The sequence below is a fragment of the Argiope bruennichi genome, chromosome 2, assembly GCF_947563725.1.
Source record: "Argiope bruennichi chromosome 2, qqArgBrue1.1, whole genome shotgun sequence".
Classification (NCBI taxonomy): domain Eukaryota; kingdom Metazoa; phylum Arthropoda; class Arachnida; order Araneae; family Araneidae; genus Argiope; species Argiope bruennichi.
The window spans coordinates 28,250,967-28,270,193 of NC_079152.1; the positions used below are offsets into that span (position 1 = coordinate 28,250,967).

The 19,227-nt window shown below is 29.2% G+C and overlaps 1 protein-coding gene across 1 annotated transcript in view; it reads left to right on the forward strand.

Annotated features, from left to right (window-relative positions):
- Positions 1-19,227, forward strand: part of LOC129961655 (neural cell adhesion molecule 2-like) — a 229,545-nt gene that overhangs the window by 200,900 nt on the left and 9,418 nt on the right. The window contains exon 9 of the mRNA XM_056075181.1: positions 7,413-7,576. Within this exon, the coding sequence (XP_055931156.1) occupies positions 7,413-7,516 (104 nt within the window). The 3' untranslated portion in view covers positions 7,517-7,576. The remainder of the gene's footprint in view (positions 1-7,412; positions 7,577-19,227) is intronic.

Genomic DNA, 19,227 nt, shown 5'->3' on the forward strand with positions numbered 1-19,227 from the left:
GCCCTAAATTTCAAATGATGATAAAAAACGGAAAAATGGATCGATTTATTTGCGATTTTCGCTAAAATCATTCTTTAAATTAGAATTTTCTTTAAAAAATTTTTAAAGACAAAGTTTAAAAAATGCCGATAGAGGGCGCTCTAGACTTTGGAGTACCGAACAACTACTTTTTACCAGTATTTTTTATTATTATTATTATTATTATTTTGTTAAATGTTTACTAAGGCTTAGACTTTAACTTATATTTTGAGCTCAAAATTGAAACCATCGGGAGCGGTTAAGTGGCGCAAATTTAACCGCGGGGGTTAAATTTTAAACGCTTGTATCTAATGAGTAAAATAATAAATGATGAAGCAAACTTTAATAGGTGATAGTAAAACACCAAAGCAAACAACATTCATCAAAGAAATCATTGTCGTAATTTTAACCCGAAGGTGATAGAGGGCGCTGAAAGAGATTTCGTTTTAAGAGACAAAAAAGAAAACAAAGAACATTTACGTTATAAAAAAAAGTTTAATTATAAATGATTACAATAGCTGTTCGAAACACTGACCATTAGAGGCGATGCATGCGGTACAACGGCGAAGAAGGGATTCACGTACCCTCTGAAACACGCCAGGAGTATCGCGCACCTTCCCTGCAGCGGCCGAAAGTCTGGCGACGAGTTCTTCTGCAGATTCGATAGGAGTCTCATACATAAGACTCTTCAGGTGCCCCCACAAAAAGAAATCCAGGCATGAAAGATCGGGTGATCGCGCTGACCAAGGGACAGGACCACCTCACCCAATCCATTGATTTGGAAAGGTTGCATTTAGATAATTTCGCACCCCTGGCGCATAATGAGCTGATGTTCCATTCTGTTGGAACCACATTACTCGCCGGATACGAGGGGGAACATCTGTCATCATTTCTGGCAGCAACTGTTGCAGAAAGGTAAGATACTTTTTCCCCTCCAGGCGTTCTGGCAGAAGATAAGGTCCAAGTAGATGGTTATTAAATACAAGCGTTTAAAATTTAACCCCCTGAAAGCGGTTAAATTTGCGCCACTTAACCACTCCCGATGGTTTCAATTTTTCCTCAAAATTTAAGTTAAACTCTAAGCTTTAGTAAACATTTAACAAAATATAAAAAAATACTGGTAAAAAGTAGTTGTTCGGTACTCCAAAGTCTAGAGCGCCCTCTATCGGCATTTTTTAAACTTTGTCTTAAAAAAAATTTTTAAGAAAATTCTAATTTAAAGAATGATTTTAGCTAAAACCGCAAATGAATCGATCCATTTTTCCGTTTTTTATCATCATTTGAAATTTAGGGCCCTAAACTTTGATGGCGCCTATCTCCTTCGGAAGACGTTTGGGACACTTGGTTTCCTATTTACTCTTACTCGTCTTGATGTGTACTATCACCCCTTAAAGTTACTTCCATCATTTATGAAACACCCTGTATATATATATATATATATATATATATATATGTACTCTTTGTAATAGCTCTAGCCTATAGAGCACCAACACACACAGAAGAGACAAATACAAATATACATTCATTTTTTTTATAAGTAAAGGTTATGATAGAATGCTGTAATCATTATACCACATCTATTTGTATTTGTCATTAAAAGAAGTGCATTTCATAAAAGCAGTTTTTATTTCTACAAATTTCAAAACACTTCTACTAGATAACAGTATTTCATAAATCATATACGTCACATCAGTGATGAAATAAAATATCACCACCAATTGATCCACCACAAAGGAGGAAACTATAACAACAGCAACCACGTGGATGACATTTTGTGTTATTTATCAACCGTGTATTATCTGAAGTGAAATCCATTACAGAATCCCCATTTCCCCTCCGTAAAAAAAAATAACCCATCTCACCATCTAGGGCTCGTATTTGTATCACGAATTCCATTTTATCCCCCATTTCTCTTGATTCTTAGCGTAGAACGTGTCCAACTGTCCCAACTAGTGAAAAACAGACGACACAGAAAAGTGATATAAAGTTTTATAACTTGGCATCATCGTCTGGAGTGTTATGTATCTCAATTTAAAAAACAACTCCCAGTATAACCTTCATTTTGCGATTAAGGTTAAGTGCAGGAAGTGCAATCACGGCATTCGTGTACCATTAAACTTATTAGTAATTTACAAAAAAGAAATTTAGATGAGATGAGATGTCTCTGAATTCATCGAATGAGATACGAGGAACAAGCAATGCAAGAGTCAAAAAGTAAATAAAAAAGTGAGTAAATAAATCAAATTTTTAGTTTGTAATACAAAATAAAAATATCCACAAATTATTCTTTTCTAAATAGCAGCACATCATTTAAATACATTATCTCGACTATAATAAAGCCAAATGTGCGCTTATGATTGTATGTTAAAACTCTTCAGAACTCATATACTTTGGCACTAATATATTAAAGAGATTAGAAATGTGCATATCAGAACAATTTATGTATTCTTTAAAATCTTAATTAATCAAAAATTAAGTTAAAGTGAGTTAAAATGAGATTTTGGCTTTTTTTTCACAATAATGCAAAGAAAAAAAATGCTGTGCGAAACTGAGTTTTTTACTATTTTAGAATTTCAAAGTCAATCTTTTGATTGCTACCAATTTATTTCTTCCAAAATGCTTGCTGAAAAACAAACAAAAAAATGCGGGTTTTTAGCATTTTACAGTCGCCATTAAAACATAAAAAATGATTAATCCAAAAAAAAAGCGTCTGAATCTTGTTTATGGTGAGCATTTTGGAACAGAGATAAAATGAGTGGAATGAAATAAAATTATATTTTCTTGCAAAAAATAAAAATGCTTAATATTTATAGAAACTTCAATTCTTTTCGTATACTCATAATACTATTATAATAATATATTACTTTTACAGAGTTTTATTTAATATGTTTCATTTAAATTAGGAGGATATTCTGTTATTTATTTTTCGCTCTCTTTGCAGGTGTTCTAAAATTTTGAATTTGTGTACACTTACACTTTCTCGATGACAACCTAATATTTTTTCAGAGTCTTATTAATTTATTATATTATAAGTTAATTAATTATATTTTCACATGCTACAGATGGCGGTACCTGATAGTTAAATTGAGAAGAAAAATTATTGTATCAGGTTTCATAATATGTATAAAAATTAACTGTAAAATAAATACAAAACAATTATGAAATTAAAAATTTTTACTATTTCATACACTTGTTTTATTTTGTTTGAAATATTTTATAGCAAATAGTAGGGGCATATATAATCGAAGTAGAATAAAAACCTTCTTATACTTTAAGAGTTCTATGAATATTTAATATATGTTAAACGTGGTTAGAATAGCATATTCTTTATTATTTTTAATTCTTTTTGTGTATAATGAATTCAGTAATCTTTTTGAATTATAATCGAAGGAGAATAAAAACCTTCTCATACTTTAAGTGTTCTATGAATATTTAACATATGTTAAACGTGGTTAGAATAGCATATTCTTTATTATTTTTAATTCTTTTTGTGTATAATGAATTCAGTAATCTTTTTGAATTATAATCGAAGGAGAATAAAAACCTTCTCATACTTTAAGTGTTCGATGAATATTTAATATATGTTAAACGTGGTTAGAATAGCATATTCTTTATTATTTTTAATTCTTTTTGTGTATAATGAATTCAGTAATCTTTTTGAATTATAATCGAAGGAGAATAAAAACCTTCTCATACTTTAAGTGTTCGATGAATATTTAATATATGTTAAACGTGGTTAGAATAGCATATTCTTTATTATTTTTAATTCTTTTTGTGTATAATGAATTCAGTAATCTTTATGAATTATAATCGAAGGAGAATAAAAATCTTCTCATACTTTAAGTGTTCGATGAATATTTAACATATGTTAAACGTGGTTAGAATAGCATATTCTTTATTATTTTTAATTCTTTTTGTGTATAATGAATTCAGTAATCTTTTTGAATTATAATCGAAGGAGAATAAAAACCTTCTCATACTTTAAGTGTTCGATGAATATTTAATATATGTTAAACGTGGTTAGAATAGTATATTTTTATTATTTTTAATTATTTTTATGTATAATGAATTCAGTAATCTTTATGAATTATAATCGAAGGAGAATAAAAACCTTCTTATACATTAAGAGTTCGATGAATATTTAATATATGTTAAATGTGGTTAGAATAGTATATTCTTTATTATTTTTTAATTCTTTTTGTGTATAATGAATTCAGTAATCTTTATGAATGGCTCAGTTATCTATAGGGTACCAACTTCAAAGATTTTGAGATATAATGATTTTCACCGACATCGCAGAAAAAAGTTCAGCTCCGTAACTTTCCAAAATTAAGCATTGTCATCACTTATTTCTATAGTTACTATATTTTGTTGTTTCTAGTGTAATTTTGGACAACAATAAAATAATCAACTAAATTCGCTTACAATTTACCAGTATTTATGTAAAACTTCAAATTTTGAATTAGAAAATTATAATCAATAAAAATTTGTTTTGTTCTCGATTATAAAACTCTATCCATAAATAGTATATTATATATTTATTCGTTTGTTTAATAGTATGTATATATATAAAGATATGAATTTCATTTATTCATAATTCTCTTGGGTTTAACGATATATCTAACAATATTTGTCACTTAACAAGAAATATCAGCGCTAAGAGCAATATTGTGCTATTGTTCACTATATATTGAAATAAAACAAATGAATAGAAACATTTCTATCCAAAAGGAAAAATAACTCTGGATACGGATGTAATTTGAAATAAAAGTACCAAGTTTTATCAAATGAGTCAAATCAAGTTTTATCAAATTATACTGTACAACGGATTCAAATCTTTTCACCACATTGCTTTTGGGAAAGTAAATTTCTAACTTTATAAAAAGAGAGTTTCGAAAATTACATCAAGAAATCACTAGAGGGTTGTTTTTAAATTGAGTTAGTTTATTATGTTAAGATCCAGTTGGAAAGTCGCACTGAATTGGAATTTCTGAGGTGATTTACGACTGAGACGAAAAAAATAAACATAAAGAAAGAAACAAACAAGGATTTCTGTTATTTGTTTGAATTTAGAAGTGTAACGGATATTTTCTGGTAGTGCGTCGGGAATTATTTAAACGATAGTCACTATTGGTTTAGATTTTAACCATAAAATAATCAAAGTAGAGAAATAAAATAAAATTAATTTTGTTTATATATATATATATATATATATATATATATATATATATATATATATATATATATATATATATATATATATATATATATATATATATATATATTATATCTCCATATAAATAACTCGAGGAAATTCAATTAAATTTTGCACTTTTTTATGTAAGACATGAGAATTATTGCTTCAATCTTTCCAAAATATAAAAAATAATTAAACATCCAATCAATCAAATAGTCAATCACACTAAAATTAACAAAAAAGTTAATTTTTAAACTTTTTATTATTTCTGGGCTTATGTTTTTTATTCTCTTTTTATTTTAATACTCATTTTTATACTGCTTTTGTTGATATCAATCTAGTGATTTAAAAATGTTAAAGATGGTGCTCTTATACTTCAGCATTTTTAACAATGTTTACAATACTAATATAATAAACAATAATAAAATTTGCGAAAACTAGCCATTTCAGTATTCCGAGACTATCACCTTTCGTCGGTTCTACCTCACTAAGGGGCGAGCCGCGGAATAATGAGTGCATTTCCGGAATTCTTCGCCATTTTTTACCTAGATTTGCGTCTCATTAGATACTTTTTTGTTCACTTGTAGGTTAATTCCGAGTCGTTTCTGACAATACTATATCATTATAACACAAAATTGCGTATTAATTGCTTATATGGCTAGTTCAAGTAGCAAAAAAACTTTCAAGTGTGTCAAGAAGAATATATAAATATAATATCCTTAAATGTGACCCTGTTTGTCTACCATATTAATTTCAAAATGTTATCAAAAATATTAATCCGTTATTAAATTCAATAACAAATAAAAAAAGTTTATAACATAAAAAGTTAATATTATTTTGTAAAAAAAAGTGAATTATCTAATTTTAAAAACATAAATCTTCCATTTATTTATTATAATTTAATGTTTAGAGTCATTACAGTAAATAAAAATTGTTCTAAAGTATTTTATTGTTTATTAGAATCTTTTTCCCCCAATATTACGTTATTATTATTTTTCCATTTTCTATTTCGAGTTAACCTTATTGTTTAATGTAAACATCTCTTTACACCTTTCCTTTCACCCCTATTTTTATCAGATAAACACATACTGCCACATGCGCTAAAGCAATGAAGATTTCAAAAAAAAAAAACTGGTTCAGTGTATTTTCTAATTTTAGTTAAAAGCAGATGATAAATATCTTAAATATGTATTTTGTATATTACAATATTTTTAACGAAAATTAATCACATGTTAAAAATTTTATGCATGGAAACATTTTAATCCTGAGCAAAGTTGAATATATCAACTATTTGCTTATAAATGCCATTACTTTCGCTTGGTAATCTCACTTTTTTTTTTAGATTTTCAAAATAAAAGGGCTTTAGATCGCCAGTAACATTTTTCGATTTTTCTGTTTGATTGCAATAATTTACTCCAGGTTTACTCGGGTTATTAAACTGAATAAATCTTTAAAGTGAACACTTTACTAATATTAACAACATTTTAATAGGTGTATGTGTCGAAGAGTTTCTTGAAACATTTATTAGACAAATACAAGACAATATTGCACTTGCCATTGTATTCAGATGTATACTTTTCACTTCAAAATTTGCCATTTTTTTCGCGTTAAGCAAAATTTTCAATGGTTAGTGTGCTTAATGTTTAGACGCACAGATGTATTTCTCCATCTCAGGCACATTGTATCGTGAAAATTTAATCGTAAATGTAAGTTTTTTATCTAAATGGTTTGTATAGGAGTATTTTTTCATATGATACTTTTATACAAATATTTCTTTTATTTATATCATATTAACCCTTAGCACTCGAATGTCTCCTCTCAGGCAACATCATTTTGACGCTTTATTTATTTTAATTTTGATTATTAAAAATACTTACAGACTGATAAAACGATATACCTTACTTTTCTACGAAATTCAATTCAAAGCAAATATACATATATTTATTTTTCGTAGCAATAAACAATTCTCTAATATTAATCGCATAATTATGTATCGAATTACTTTTCCAAATGCAAAGGGTAAAATCTAATATCTTTCAACACTTAATTTATCACTAATGGTCGAATGACAATTCCAATTTATCTTTGAAATAACAATAAGTTTAATATTAACATGCTTATTTTTCGACAACTGTTTGGATTTTGAGCTATTTTTTTCAATAGTCTTAATTTTGTTTAAATATGCTTTTTCCTACAGTTTTCTTCACGGGGAGGGTGGCCGATGAACCCTTGTATGGATCCAAGTCAGAAGCACCCACGAGCGAATACGTCCACGAAAAGTACACAGATACAGTGTTATAAGGAAGGTTCAACGCCTTCTAATACAAAAAAATTATTTATGGATCCGGCACCATGGATCTGGTAAGTGCAATTGATTCTTCTGTATGAACTGTTGATATAGATAATGTTCAGCAGATTTTTTTTCGTATACGTATTGGTTGTTATCATTATCAGTTCATTGGGATAGACATTGTATCCAACAAATTGTTATATGTTAAGATTGTAAAACTATGCTGCTAGTAGCTTGAACTGTTTTCAAGTTGGCTATTTGGAAGAAAAATAATTTTCTCAAAGATCTAACTCTTTACCTAAAGATAAAAGATAAAACTAATAACACTATGAATATCCATATTGGTTGGTAATGTAATATGTATGTTGAGATAGACATTGTATTTAGCAGAGTGTTATAGGATAAGCTTGTAAAGTTTTGATACTTTTAGCTTGGAACATTTTTTTCTTAAGTAGGAATTACTAGGAGGAAAAAAAATAATTTTCTTGTAGATCTAACTCTTTATTTAACCCCTTACCTGCCGAGAATAACTTGCGAGATTCGGTCCCCAGTGCCACGTATATATACGTATATAATTGGGAGACGTATATATACTCCCGTGGCAAGCAAGGGGTTAATAAGGAAGAATAAAAAAATAATAACATTATGAATTGCCAAAACAGATATAAATCTAGTATTCAGTAGGTTAAAAGAAGGGAGAGGGTGATTTTCCCCATTTCGGGAACCCTTTCTTGGAACAGTATTTTATCATAATATGTCAGACTGACATTTTTTTCGAGGTAATTGGCCACAAAGTAGTCAAATTCTGTTCTTCCTCCTCATCTTCCTATTAAACAAGGAAGAGGCCATCACGAAAAAAAATCTCAGCGAAATTCTAAATATTTCTCCGGATTCTCGTTTCACAACAGAAATCCGAACACTTTCAAACAGTTGGTAAAAAACTGAAAACTGACAATTTTTGACATCATGTCCTTCAGATTTTTAAAAAATACCAGGTACCATCAGTACTATATTTAAGACATTATTCTTAACTTTCAGATTTTTTCTTAATTCTGATATTTCTACGCATTCCTTTAAATAGTGGTAAACAGTACCGATTCTTCCACAAATGCATTTATTTTCCTGCATTCTTCCAAATTGTTGGAAATATGCAGGAAATCTCCCATGTCCTGACATAATTTGGATTACCAGTGGATGGTATCTTCTTATTTTTATTCTGTATTAGGAATAAAATCGTAAGTTACTCTTACTTTTTTTTTTGGACATACACCATCTGTCAAGCCATTTTAGCTTTATTTCTTCTCTTAATTCTTGATTTCGGGACAATTACATCAACGCTATCTTTCTGTGTCGCCAACTTTGCATATTGATCCGCCTTTTCATTACCATATATCCCAATATGGGCCTGTGCATGTTGAGGTTCGAACTCGCAACGTTAGGGTTCGTAGCCGAGTAACAAAGCCACTAGACAAAAGTGAACACTCTTCTCCGGAAGTTGTTAACTGGCTTATAATGTCACCACCACAGGCCTTAACCAAATTCCACTCTATCCACTTGTTAATCTTTACACTTTTTATCTTTTCTTTTTCCACACTTCCGATTGGGGCACCGGACATTTTAGATTGATTTTTTTCTCATTAATCAGACAATTTTGGAATTATTTCTATTATTTTGAGAATAGTTGCAATCTTGGAATATTTTATAATCTTTAAATTAATATCAATGTATTTATATCGGCAATTATTTTTTGATCACTTTTATTCTTAGTGGCGTGCTGCGAATTTTGTACAACAACACTAGACTCATGGTGTTTCCAATCTACATTTACATAATGAAAATGAAACTGTATAGAATACACTGGCTTAATTTTCAACACAAATCTAATTTCGCGATTATCGTGTGAGCATGCGTCTACATTTCAGCGATGATGCTTCAGATAAACCACATTCTGCATAACAAATACATACAAACACGAATTATCCTCATAGCTATTTTATTATTGTAGTGAAAGCTTATAAGCCAGTTAACAGCTACGCGAGCCGAGCAATTTCTTTTGTATTATGGTCAGGTTACTCGGCTGCGAACCACAAGGTCCCAGGTTCTATCCTCGCTCATACCAATTCGCCACATTATACGGGTAAGTTGTTGTTGTTCACGCATAATTATTTTCATAGATATTGGACTCTTAAATCTTTAACCATTTTATCACGTATGGAAATCACCACTGTAACGATCGAGCAAACGTTTTCAACTACTCAATTTAAGACAGTAGATGGACAGATAATAATCACATGTATTTATCTTAAGACGATCAGTATTATAAAGCGACTGCGATCAGTATTATAAGCGAATATATGTCGAATATTGGCAAAAAATAACCATCTTCAATGTTCTTTTGTCCATTTTTTAAGGTCCATTTGACACTCTTTAATAACATACAGCTTCAACTGTATATTTCAGCCTTGTATTTTTAAAACTCGATTTGGTTAGATGTCATACAAACTGTATTTATCTCAAAAAGAGTCCTTTTTTCAGAAATTTTCACTTCTGTAGCAGCATGAAACATTTCCAGCTATGCATAATCAAAGTGCACACATTTAAAATGGTTATCAAAGCAAAAAAAAAAAAACTATGTTAGTAAACCTTTTAATTTTTTTAATATTTTACTTAATAATAACTATAATAAATTTAAATTTAATCTAACCTACATAATTACATTTTCCAGTTTTTTAGTATATAAAAGACAAATAAAAATTAACAATAGTCATTAGTTACAGAATTTTATTTTGGTGCTGCCATCTATCCACTGAGCTATAAAGTACATTAATACATTTTTTCAAATGTATTAAAATGTTCAATAATGATTGCTTGATTAATATTACTTATTATTATTAATATTTTTAATTACGTTTCTTGATTTCAAGCCGGGTAGTTGGAATATTAAAAAAATAACTGTTTCAAAATCATCTTTATTTTAGACATTTCATTAACGTTTCACAAATTAACGTTTCACTAAATTATTTTTTCTTGTTTATCATTATTTGCATGCCAGCAATGGTAAGCTTTCGAATAATATCAGTCTGAAATTATTAGGTGGAAGAAAAGTAATTTATATCTTTTGAACTGCAATATTATGTTAATTGATAATTGATGCCTTTGAACATTTGTTTGTCCGAGAAGTCCTTAAGAAATATAATTTAATGCGAGCTTGGTTAGACCTACAGACATTCCCCGCTTTTACTTTGGATGATCATTTAAGAGTCTATCTGGCATACAGTCGTTCAAGAAATCGAGACGCAGAGAGATACGATAAAGAAAGGTTTAGCGACCTAAAATATTTTGAATATATAAATTTAACTATTTTGGGGATTTGTTCTTCTCATTAAGGAATGGATGTTAAACTCAGTGAAATTATAGAATCTTTTGTCACCAAAGCAATGAATCTATCTTAAAATTATCATTTAAAATTTAGTCGACTCGTAGTTTTTAAAGGATAATGGTTTTCTTTCCTGGCATACTACTTGTAAGTTGTGTCATGTGACGTGTGATAAAAAAATTAGTTCAAAAACTCTGCAGATTGATTTTCAGTTACTTTTTTTGATATTAGATGTTCACTTAAATTATTTTTTCCTCAAATTTTTTTCGAAATTTTTATAAATTAAAAATTGATTAAAATTTTAAAGTTTTTCCTCAAAGATTTCATAGCATATTATTACTCAAAAATTATTTTTGCACCAGTTTAAGATTCAAACAATTAGTTTTTGAATAATCTTGAATTTTACTTCTATACTATATTTTCTTTAATTTTAATATTTTTTTAAAAATTAATTCAAAGCATATTTATCTAATAATATTTTTTCTTTATGTAACTAAGTGCAATAAAATATCAAAATCGTGAATAATGAATCTCTTGAAATAATGTAAAAAGGAATATCATTTTTTTCTGCTTTTTTCCATTACTAATTAATGTTTTAAAGTATCTCAAAACACTGGAAAGTCGTTGTTTAACATGCTGATGTTTTTAATCTGGCATTTCTACTCTAAATTGTGCGATATAAATTTGTTACTCACAATTTACAAAGATTGATACAATTAAACTATGCATAAACGAGCCGGATGAATTATGCCTTTTACATTAGCATGCTACTATGTTTTGAATATGACATTCGGGTTAATTCTAAACTTTACTATTTTTGAGTAGTAAATTTTTATTTAATAAAAAAAATATTATTTTCCCTTATAATTGAGTGCTCTCTCTCTCTTTCTCTCTCTCTCTCGCCGGCGTCCTGGCATAGGGGTAGCGCGTCTTCCCTGGGCGTCCCGGGTTCGAGTCCCGGTTTGGGCATGGTTGTTCTTCTGTTGTTCTATCTGTGAGATGTGTGAATGTGCCCTCCTGTAAAAAGGGGTTGTGCAAGCGAATGAATGATGCGTGAGTGGCAAAGTCGTACTCTTGGCCCTAGTTGGCGCTGCTATAAAGAATAAGAGACGTTCCCCCTCAGGCTTAAATCGCTGTCTTCGTAACAGCGGGCTTGTCAGTGGCAAGTGCCATAAGAAACAAACAATCTCTCTCTCTCTCTCTCTCTCTTTTGTAGATTTAGAAGAGGATACAGGAAACAATATTATATTAATTTACAAAAGAAAAAATTATGAAGGTATAAAAAGATGTTTCTTTTAAATAAGCGTGCATTTGACGAATTATTTGTACCAAGATAAGAACAGAGCAATTTAAGTTTTGACTTTTCATTTCAAATCCGCTTTCATCAATTCATTATCTACCCCATTTATTAACTTTTATTATCAACCAAATTTCATTTGCAAAGAATTTTCTCTAATTTATTTTTTTTTATTTTTCTACTCGTAAGTATCTGTTAAATACTACGAGATTCGAAAAGCTCAATGATAATTTAAAAAAAAGAAAATAAACCTATTTCTTCTATGTCGATACAAAAATAAAGCTTTCAATACAAAACAGAAATCGTTTTCACAAAGAAATATTGACCACACAAAGTAAATTCAGACAGATATCATTTATTTTTTCTTTTAATTTTTCACTATTCATTAAATCCATAAAGTTTTTAGTTTTATGTAGGCCAGCAGTTTCTAGTAAAATACACATTTCAAATTTCTAAACAAAAAGACATTAAAAATTTTCTTTGATATTCTAAAAGGAAACATCATTAATGTTAACACTGGTCACATCCGAAACTTCCACAGACTTCATTACCTCTCGCGAAAAGGGTGCTTCTGCCGGCAGGGCGAGAGAGAGAGGGGGGGAGTGACTGCAGAATTCAATAAAAATGTTGTCAATGGCATGAATAAAAATTCCAGAGATGTCTGAAGTTTTCCTTGCGAGGTTCCAAGAAATAAATCTCAAGGTGGTTTCCATTTCTTTGTATAGATCAGCCTTCCATGCGGCATTGTAGGGTTTTGTGTAATGGGGTGTTCGCAGCAGAAGACTGGAGGCATTAAAAGGAGGATCCACGGCTGGATATATTTTTTTTTTGGGGGGGGGGAATAGAGTTAGAAATAGTTTGCAAAATTCTCTCTCTTCATACGCAAATGTACCAGCCATCAAATATAAAATCCGATCATATGTTGTGATTTATTATTTTAATAACAAAAAAACTAGTAGTATAAAACTGATAGCATACAGTCAATATAATAAAAATATCACACAATTTAAAGTAGCTCGATATAATAAAGGTTGAAATTTTAATATCTATTCTATCGCAGAAAAGAAAATAATTTTTAAACTTTTGAAAAGAAGGATATTTATGATAATTAAATTTCATATCCTATTTTTTTTCTATTTGATTTAAACATATATTAATATGTTAACAAAAAGTAGAAGTAAAAGGTTTGCACTAAATATTTTGTAAAAAGAGATTTTAATTTCTGAAATACTTTTTGTAATCTAGTTTTTATAGTTAGCTTTCATTAATATTTCTTTATAATAATGAAATTATTTTTATAATAAATCTCTTCACATTGAGCTCTTGTTTCAAGAACGCTATTTTTATTTACTATAGCTTTTTATCATAAGGAGTTTTTTTTTTTTTAAATTTTTGAAACGGTCCTTGACATTGTTTTCAAAACAATACGTAAAACAACTAATGCCAGTTACTTTTCTTTAATTTTCAAATAATTTTAAATTTATCTAAACATATTAATGTAAAATGTGAGGCATTAACTTTATTTTTTACACAGTTTAAATAAAAACTTTATTTTTTTTCTTACTATAAAGAATTAAATATTATTATTTCAGGATATTTATTCTTTCCGTGGTAGGAGTGAATTTCATTAGATTACGTTCATTAGAACAGATCTGTACAGTAGAATAAAAAAATTTAAAAAAAGAAGACCCCCCTTTTTTTTTTTTTGTTCCTTTACAAGATGTTACAGCACGTCCAGTACTGGTCACCTCTTGAATCCGATCACGTCTGATCGAATTCCGTTACTAGACGTAAAGAAGTCCGTTTTAGTCAGTAAGAGAAGAAAGAAATTTTAAAAATTCGATAAAATGCCGGTACCTAACGTGTGTAAAGAGAAGTATATAATACTTTCTCGGAGATATATAATAGTTGTCCCAGAATAACTGTGAATACATTTCTTATTTACAAACAATGCTGTATGGCTCTGCAACAACAATAGAGCTATGTAATTAAAGACAATGTAAGATGTAGCTAAAGTAAAGGTGCTCTTATCTGATTTTCCTTACGAACAATTAGAATTTTCTACCCTCCTTTGCATCTTCCAAACATATAGAGAAGATGAAGAAATGTAGGGAAGAGGGAGATACGGAGATGCAAATCCTCGAAGATCACGGCAGTCCACAAGCACGGATGTCTTCCTCTTCATATCTTTCAACGAGCGATTAGTAAAACGAAATATGGCTTTTGTTTTGCTTCTTAATACAATAGAAAGAGATTTAAATATGCATTTTGGTACACTTCTTTACCATTTTGACACAGAGCTTAAATTTTAGCCACAAGACCGCATATCAAATCTTATTTATAAACTGTTGCTTTTTTAAAAAATTATCTCATTCAAATATGCTCAATTACGTAAGCCAACAAATAATCACTGCTTAAGAAATTTAGTTAAAAATTTAGTACACATGTACACGTTTGATGCTAAATCTGTATGCCAAATTACATCTATATAGCCCTTTTCGTTTTTGAGACATCGTTTTCACATGCATACGGAAGGACTGATAGGCTTCACTTCCATAAATTTGTTTATATTAGACTTCATACAATTGATTCTCATACAATTTTACAAAATGTTATTGTTGATCATTTCTTTATAGCTCTTCAATTTAACACGGCAGTTTTTATAAACAATATATTGATTGCTTTATGTTATATGTTGTAATTTCTAATGCAGTGAATCCTTTGAACTTTATTTATTTTCTGTATTTCATTGGCATTCTTCCTTGCATTATCAATATAATATCATAAAATGTTATTTTTTTACTTAAAGATAATTTTATTTATTTACTTTTTTATAATTTAGGTGCTACTCAGAAAAGCACTTTTTGTTTTCCCTATTATGAATTATAAAAAATTTAATTCAATTTTATCTGCAACTGCGAAATTTTTTTTTAACTCTGTCACTTCTTGAGTTTCAATATTAGATATCATTTTATTTTTTTATGTTAACTTTTTATATGGAAAATAATAATTTTGAATTTGTCAAGCCAGTAAATAAAAGAAAAATATTATAACTATTTGATTAGCAATATATATATATGTATAAACATATTAAAAGTACAGTGTCTGTTACTGTTAGACAACGTATTATAAAATAATGATAACATAGTAATTAAAAATATATAATATTTTTTTTTTACTTTTTATAAAAAAAAGAACAAATATGTGTAGCATATTTTAAATCTTTCCATCTAAAGTTTTACAAGGAACACAAATATGATTAAATTGTAACAGAAATTTTAAATAAAGATAACAGAAGTTAATAAAATTAAGAACACTGCGTCACGTAGTTAGAAAATGATAATTTTTCTGCCCTTGGCTGTTTTTCTGAAAATTTATGATTATTTTGGAAAAAAATGTATTGATGTAAGAGAAAATAATTTTCGAAACAATTTCAATACATGAAAATGAAATAATATACACTAAGTTTAACTGTTTTATCATAAGCAATAAAGAGTATAAAAGGTCTTATCCTCTAAATGAGTAGTATTTTATAATACAGTTTCTTGAAAGATACATTTTAATAAAACTGATAAACAATAGGCTCTTTAAGAAGAGAATATATAACAATTAACAGAAAAGGAAATAATTAGAGAAAAGAAATATTATTAACATTTTCTATTTCTTTCTTTTTTCCAATTTTCATTTCAATTCAATTTTTAGCAGTAAAATTAATCCACTACCAATGCAAATACATACACATATTGTACTATTTTTACACACATTACAAATCTTTCTCCAAAATACCAAACGTTCTGAAAACCGGAATGTAATAAATTTCTTTGAATCGTCCAGTTTTCAACAATTTCCGTCTCCCAATATTTTTGGAAGATATATATAAATAATTTTCTAAAAAGAAAATTATGACTTCTCTTTTGTCCTGGAGGAAAGAAGGTCAACGCATATGTACCAGCACCGGTCACCTTCCTAGTTCGCTCACGTCCGAAATTTCCACGAACTGCATTACTAAGCGAAAGGGAATTCACTTCTTTCCAGTAGGAGAGTAAGAGTTGCAACATTCAATAAAATGATGGCCGATGGCGTGTATAAATATTCCAGAGACGTCTGGAATGTTTCTTGCGAGATCTATTTCCACGAGAGCCGGAATAAATCTCAAGGTGATATCTGGATTTGTTTGGACGCCCTCGGGATGCCATTATGGGAGCCGTATCGGGCATAACGGGATCTTTGTAGAGAGGGACGTTGAAGAACGGTTTTGAGGAATAAGAATTTTTTGAAAAATTGAATCATTTGGACAATCGGAAGTTTGAAAAATGTCACAATTTTTTGTATGATTCAGATCTGATAATCAAGAATTTGTTTATGAAATCCTACTACTATTATCTGTGATATGTGATACCGCAGGAAGTGAAAAATAAGATCATAATTGCTTTTATTATATGGGAAGAAAGATCTCACTCTTAAATTTCTACTAATAGTAATGAAGAAAGTGTGTACTTGCGCGTATGCGTGTGTGTATACATACATTAATGTGCGTGTATTTGTGTGTGTGTGTGCTTTAGTGTAGTATATAGTATATCTGGGAGTTGGAAATGTGGGCTCGGAAGTATTTTTAAATTAAAATTAAAATTTTATATGCAAGGTGTTTTCAATAACTAGATTTTCAATACATTACAAATTATTTGGTACTATTTAATTTAGTCTTTTGCTAAAACAGATTATCGCTGTATTTCTGCAATTGGCAACTTTCTATTATCGCATAAAAGATTTTTATAAAAAAAAATTATATTTGAAATTATTTTCAAGTCAAAAGAATAACAGTTAAAAAAAACTTTGATAGTGACGTTTTTGTAAAAAATATATTTATGAAATTAAAATGTCATGGATTTTGTAAAATGTTTATTTATGGATTGTAAAGCTGTAATTGGAAGCAAGAAAGTTGTAAAGTTCACCTTGGTCTGATAATTCACATTCATTTCGTAAGTGCATCAAAAGACTTCTTTATGAAACACATAGAAGTCCGCAATGCAAATAAAATAACTAATGAGCAGAATGCGAACTTTAGAATGACGGAAACCATCGTAAATTAAAACCCAAATTTCGGCTTTATCGCAAAAGAAAATTTGCGATAAAGCCAATTTATAATCCAATAATTTGGATTTGTTTCAAGGGAAGATCAAGCACAAAAGAGATTGAAAAGATAAAAAAAAAATTAAGTTTCGAAACTGTCGCGATAGTAAGTATTGGGAGAATTATATTTTCCGTTTAGGAGATATTTTACACTGTTGTTGTTTCTTATGGCACTTACCGTGGAAAGCCCGCTGTTACGAAGATAGCGATTTAAGCCGATGGGGGAGGGTCTCTTGTTTTTCAGTAGCGCCAACTAGGACCAAGATTACGACTTAGCTACTCATGCATTACATTCGCTTGCACAAGCCCCTTTTACAGTGGGGCACATTCACACATCTCACAGATAGAACAGATGAAGAACAACCATGGTCGAACCAGGACTCGGACCCAGGACGCCCCCAGATCACTGGGAAGACGCTCTACCCCTATGCCAGAAAACCGGCATGTTTTACACTAAACAATCCTATTACACCAGAGAAGATGTCGTATGTTCAAGAAAGTTCCAGGATAAATTTGAAAACGTTCGAGCTGCTAACACTTTCGGAAAATAAATTATGTTTTTTGCTGGTAATAGTGGTATTGCTTTGTTTGTTTACTTGTATGGGTTGCAATGCTAAACAATAAAAAATTTCCCACGGAACTCATTGACATAGGGATAAAAATCAATGTAACAGGGCATGCTGAATACACTTTTATTGTTTCATATGGAGATATGTTAAAAAAATTAATTGTTTAAGCAAGATTCTACACCAACGCAATGAACCAAATGAATGTGAATTGCCTAACATTTCTCAAGCAAGAAGATTGGTCACTCTCTTTGTCACCCAAATCCATCAAATAATTGCATTTGGGTGGATTTTAGAGACTAAAAAAAGAGCTAAACAATACGGAAGTTAGTTTCTCTTAAATATTGAATTCTGTTTGAATAGGATATATTATAGCATAAAACGATTTGTACCATATTCGGATCATAAGATAATATATTATCTCTGGCTCCCTATAATTATGATAGTCGATTAGAATAAAATTATTTGAGTTTTCATTTGTTATTTTCATCCTATTGCCATATTTATCATTTCCTATTTTATTCTGTAAAATAAAATGACTCAATGGCGTGGTCTATAATGGCCAAAAAATAGCTACATAAAACAATACTTTGCAATAGCCTAATAAAGTATATTCCATATGTAACTTTTGAATGACATTTAATTATTTATATATACAAAAAAATTTATATTGTCATCAAGTTTATATTACTAGAAATAATGTATACTATATATATGCAGTATAAATAACGACGCTAATAAAGCTCACATGAAATACAATAACAATTTACGTTTATTCATATTTTTTCCTGAATTCATTGCTGCAAAAGCACTTAAGCCAGCACATATTCAAAATGAAGCGCGGAAATGAATATGGTGAAGTACAAATAAAATAGATGCATATCCGATATACAGAAACAAAACAAACTAACTGAATGAAGTTTTGAAAAGTTTCTGAATGCATGTAAGTCAATAATGGAACTGCTCAATATTTAAATGCTCAATGTTCTAACCTTAACATTTAACAAAGTTTTAAAAATGCCATTTTTTTTCAATTCTTTGGATGTTTAATATAAATTTGTGCAAAATATGTCATTTGAATTTAAGGACAAAAATTATGCCTTTGTGAAATAAGCTATTCATGCTAATAGTTGAAATAAGTCAGTGCATATAAAATGATAAGAAAAAAAACTATCCTTTCAAGATTTTTGAACGAACTAAAATCTATACGAAGTTAATTCCTTTAATTATTCAATAAAAGTGTCCTCGGGCGTTTCATGATGAAATGAATTATTTGATCAATTAGACACACATATTATAAGGCTAAATTATCCTTTCAAAGTGTTTGAATGTCACTATCTTATTATTCGAACT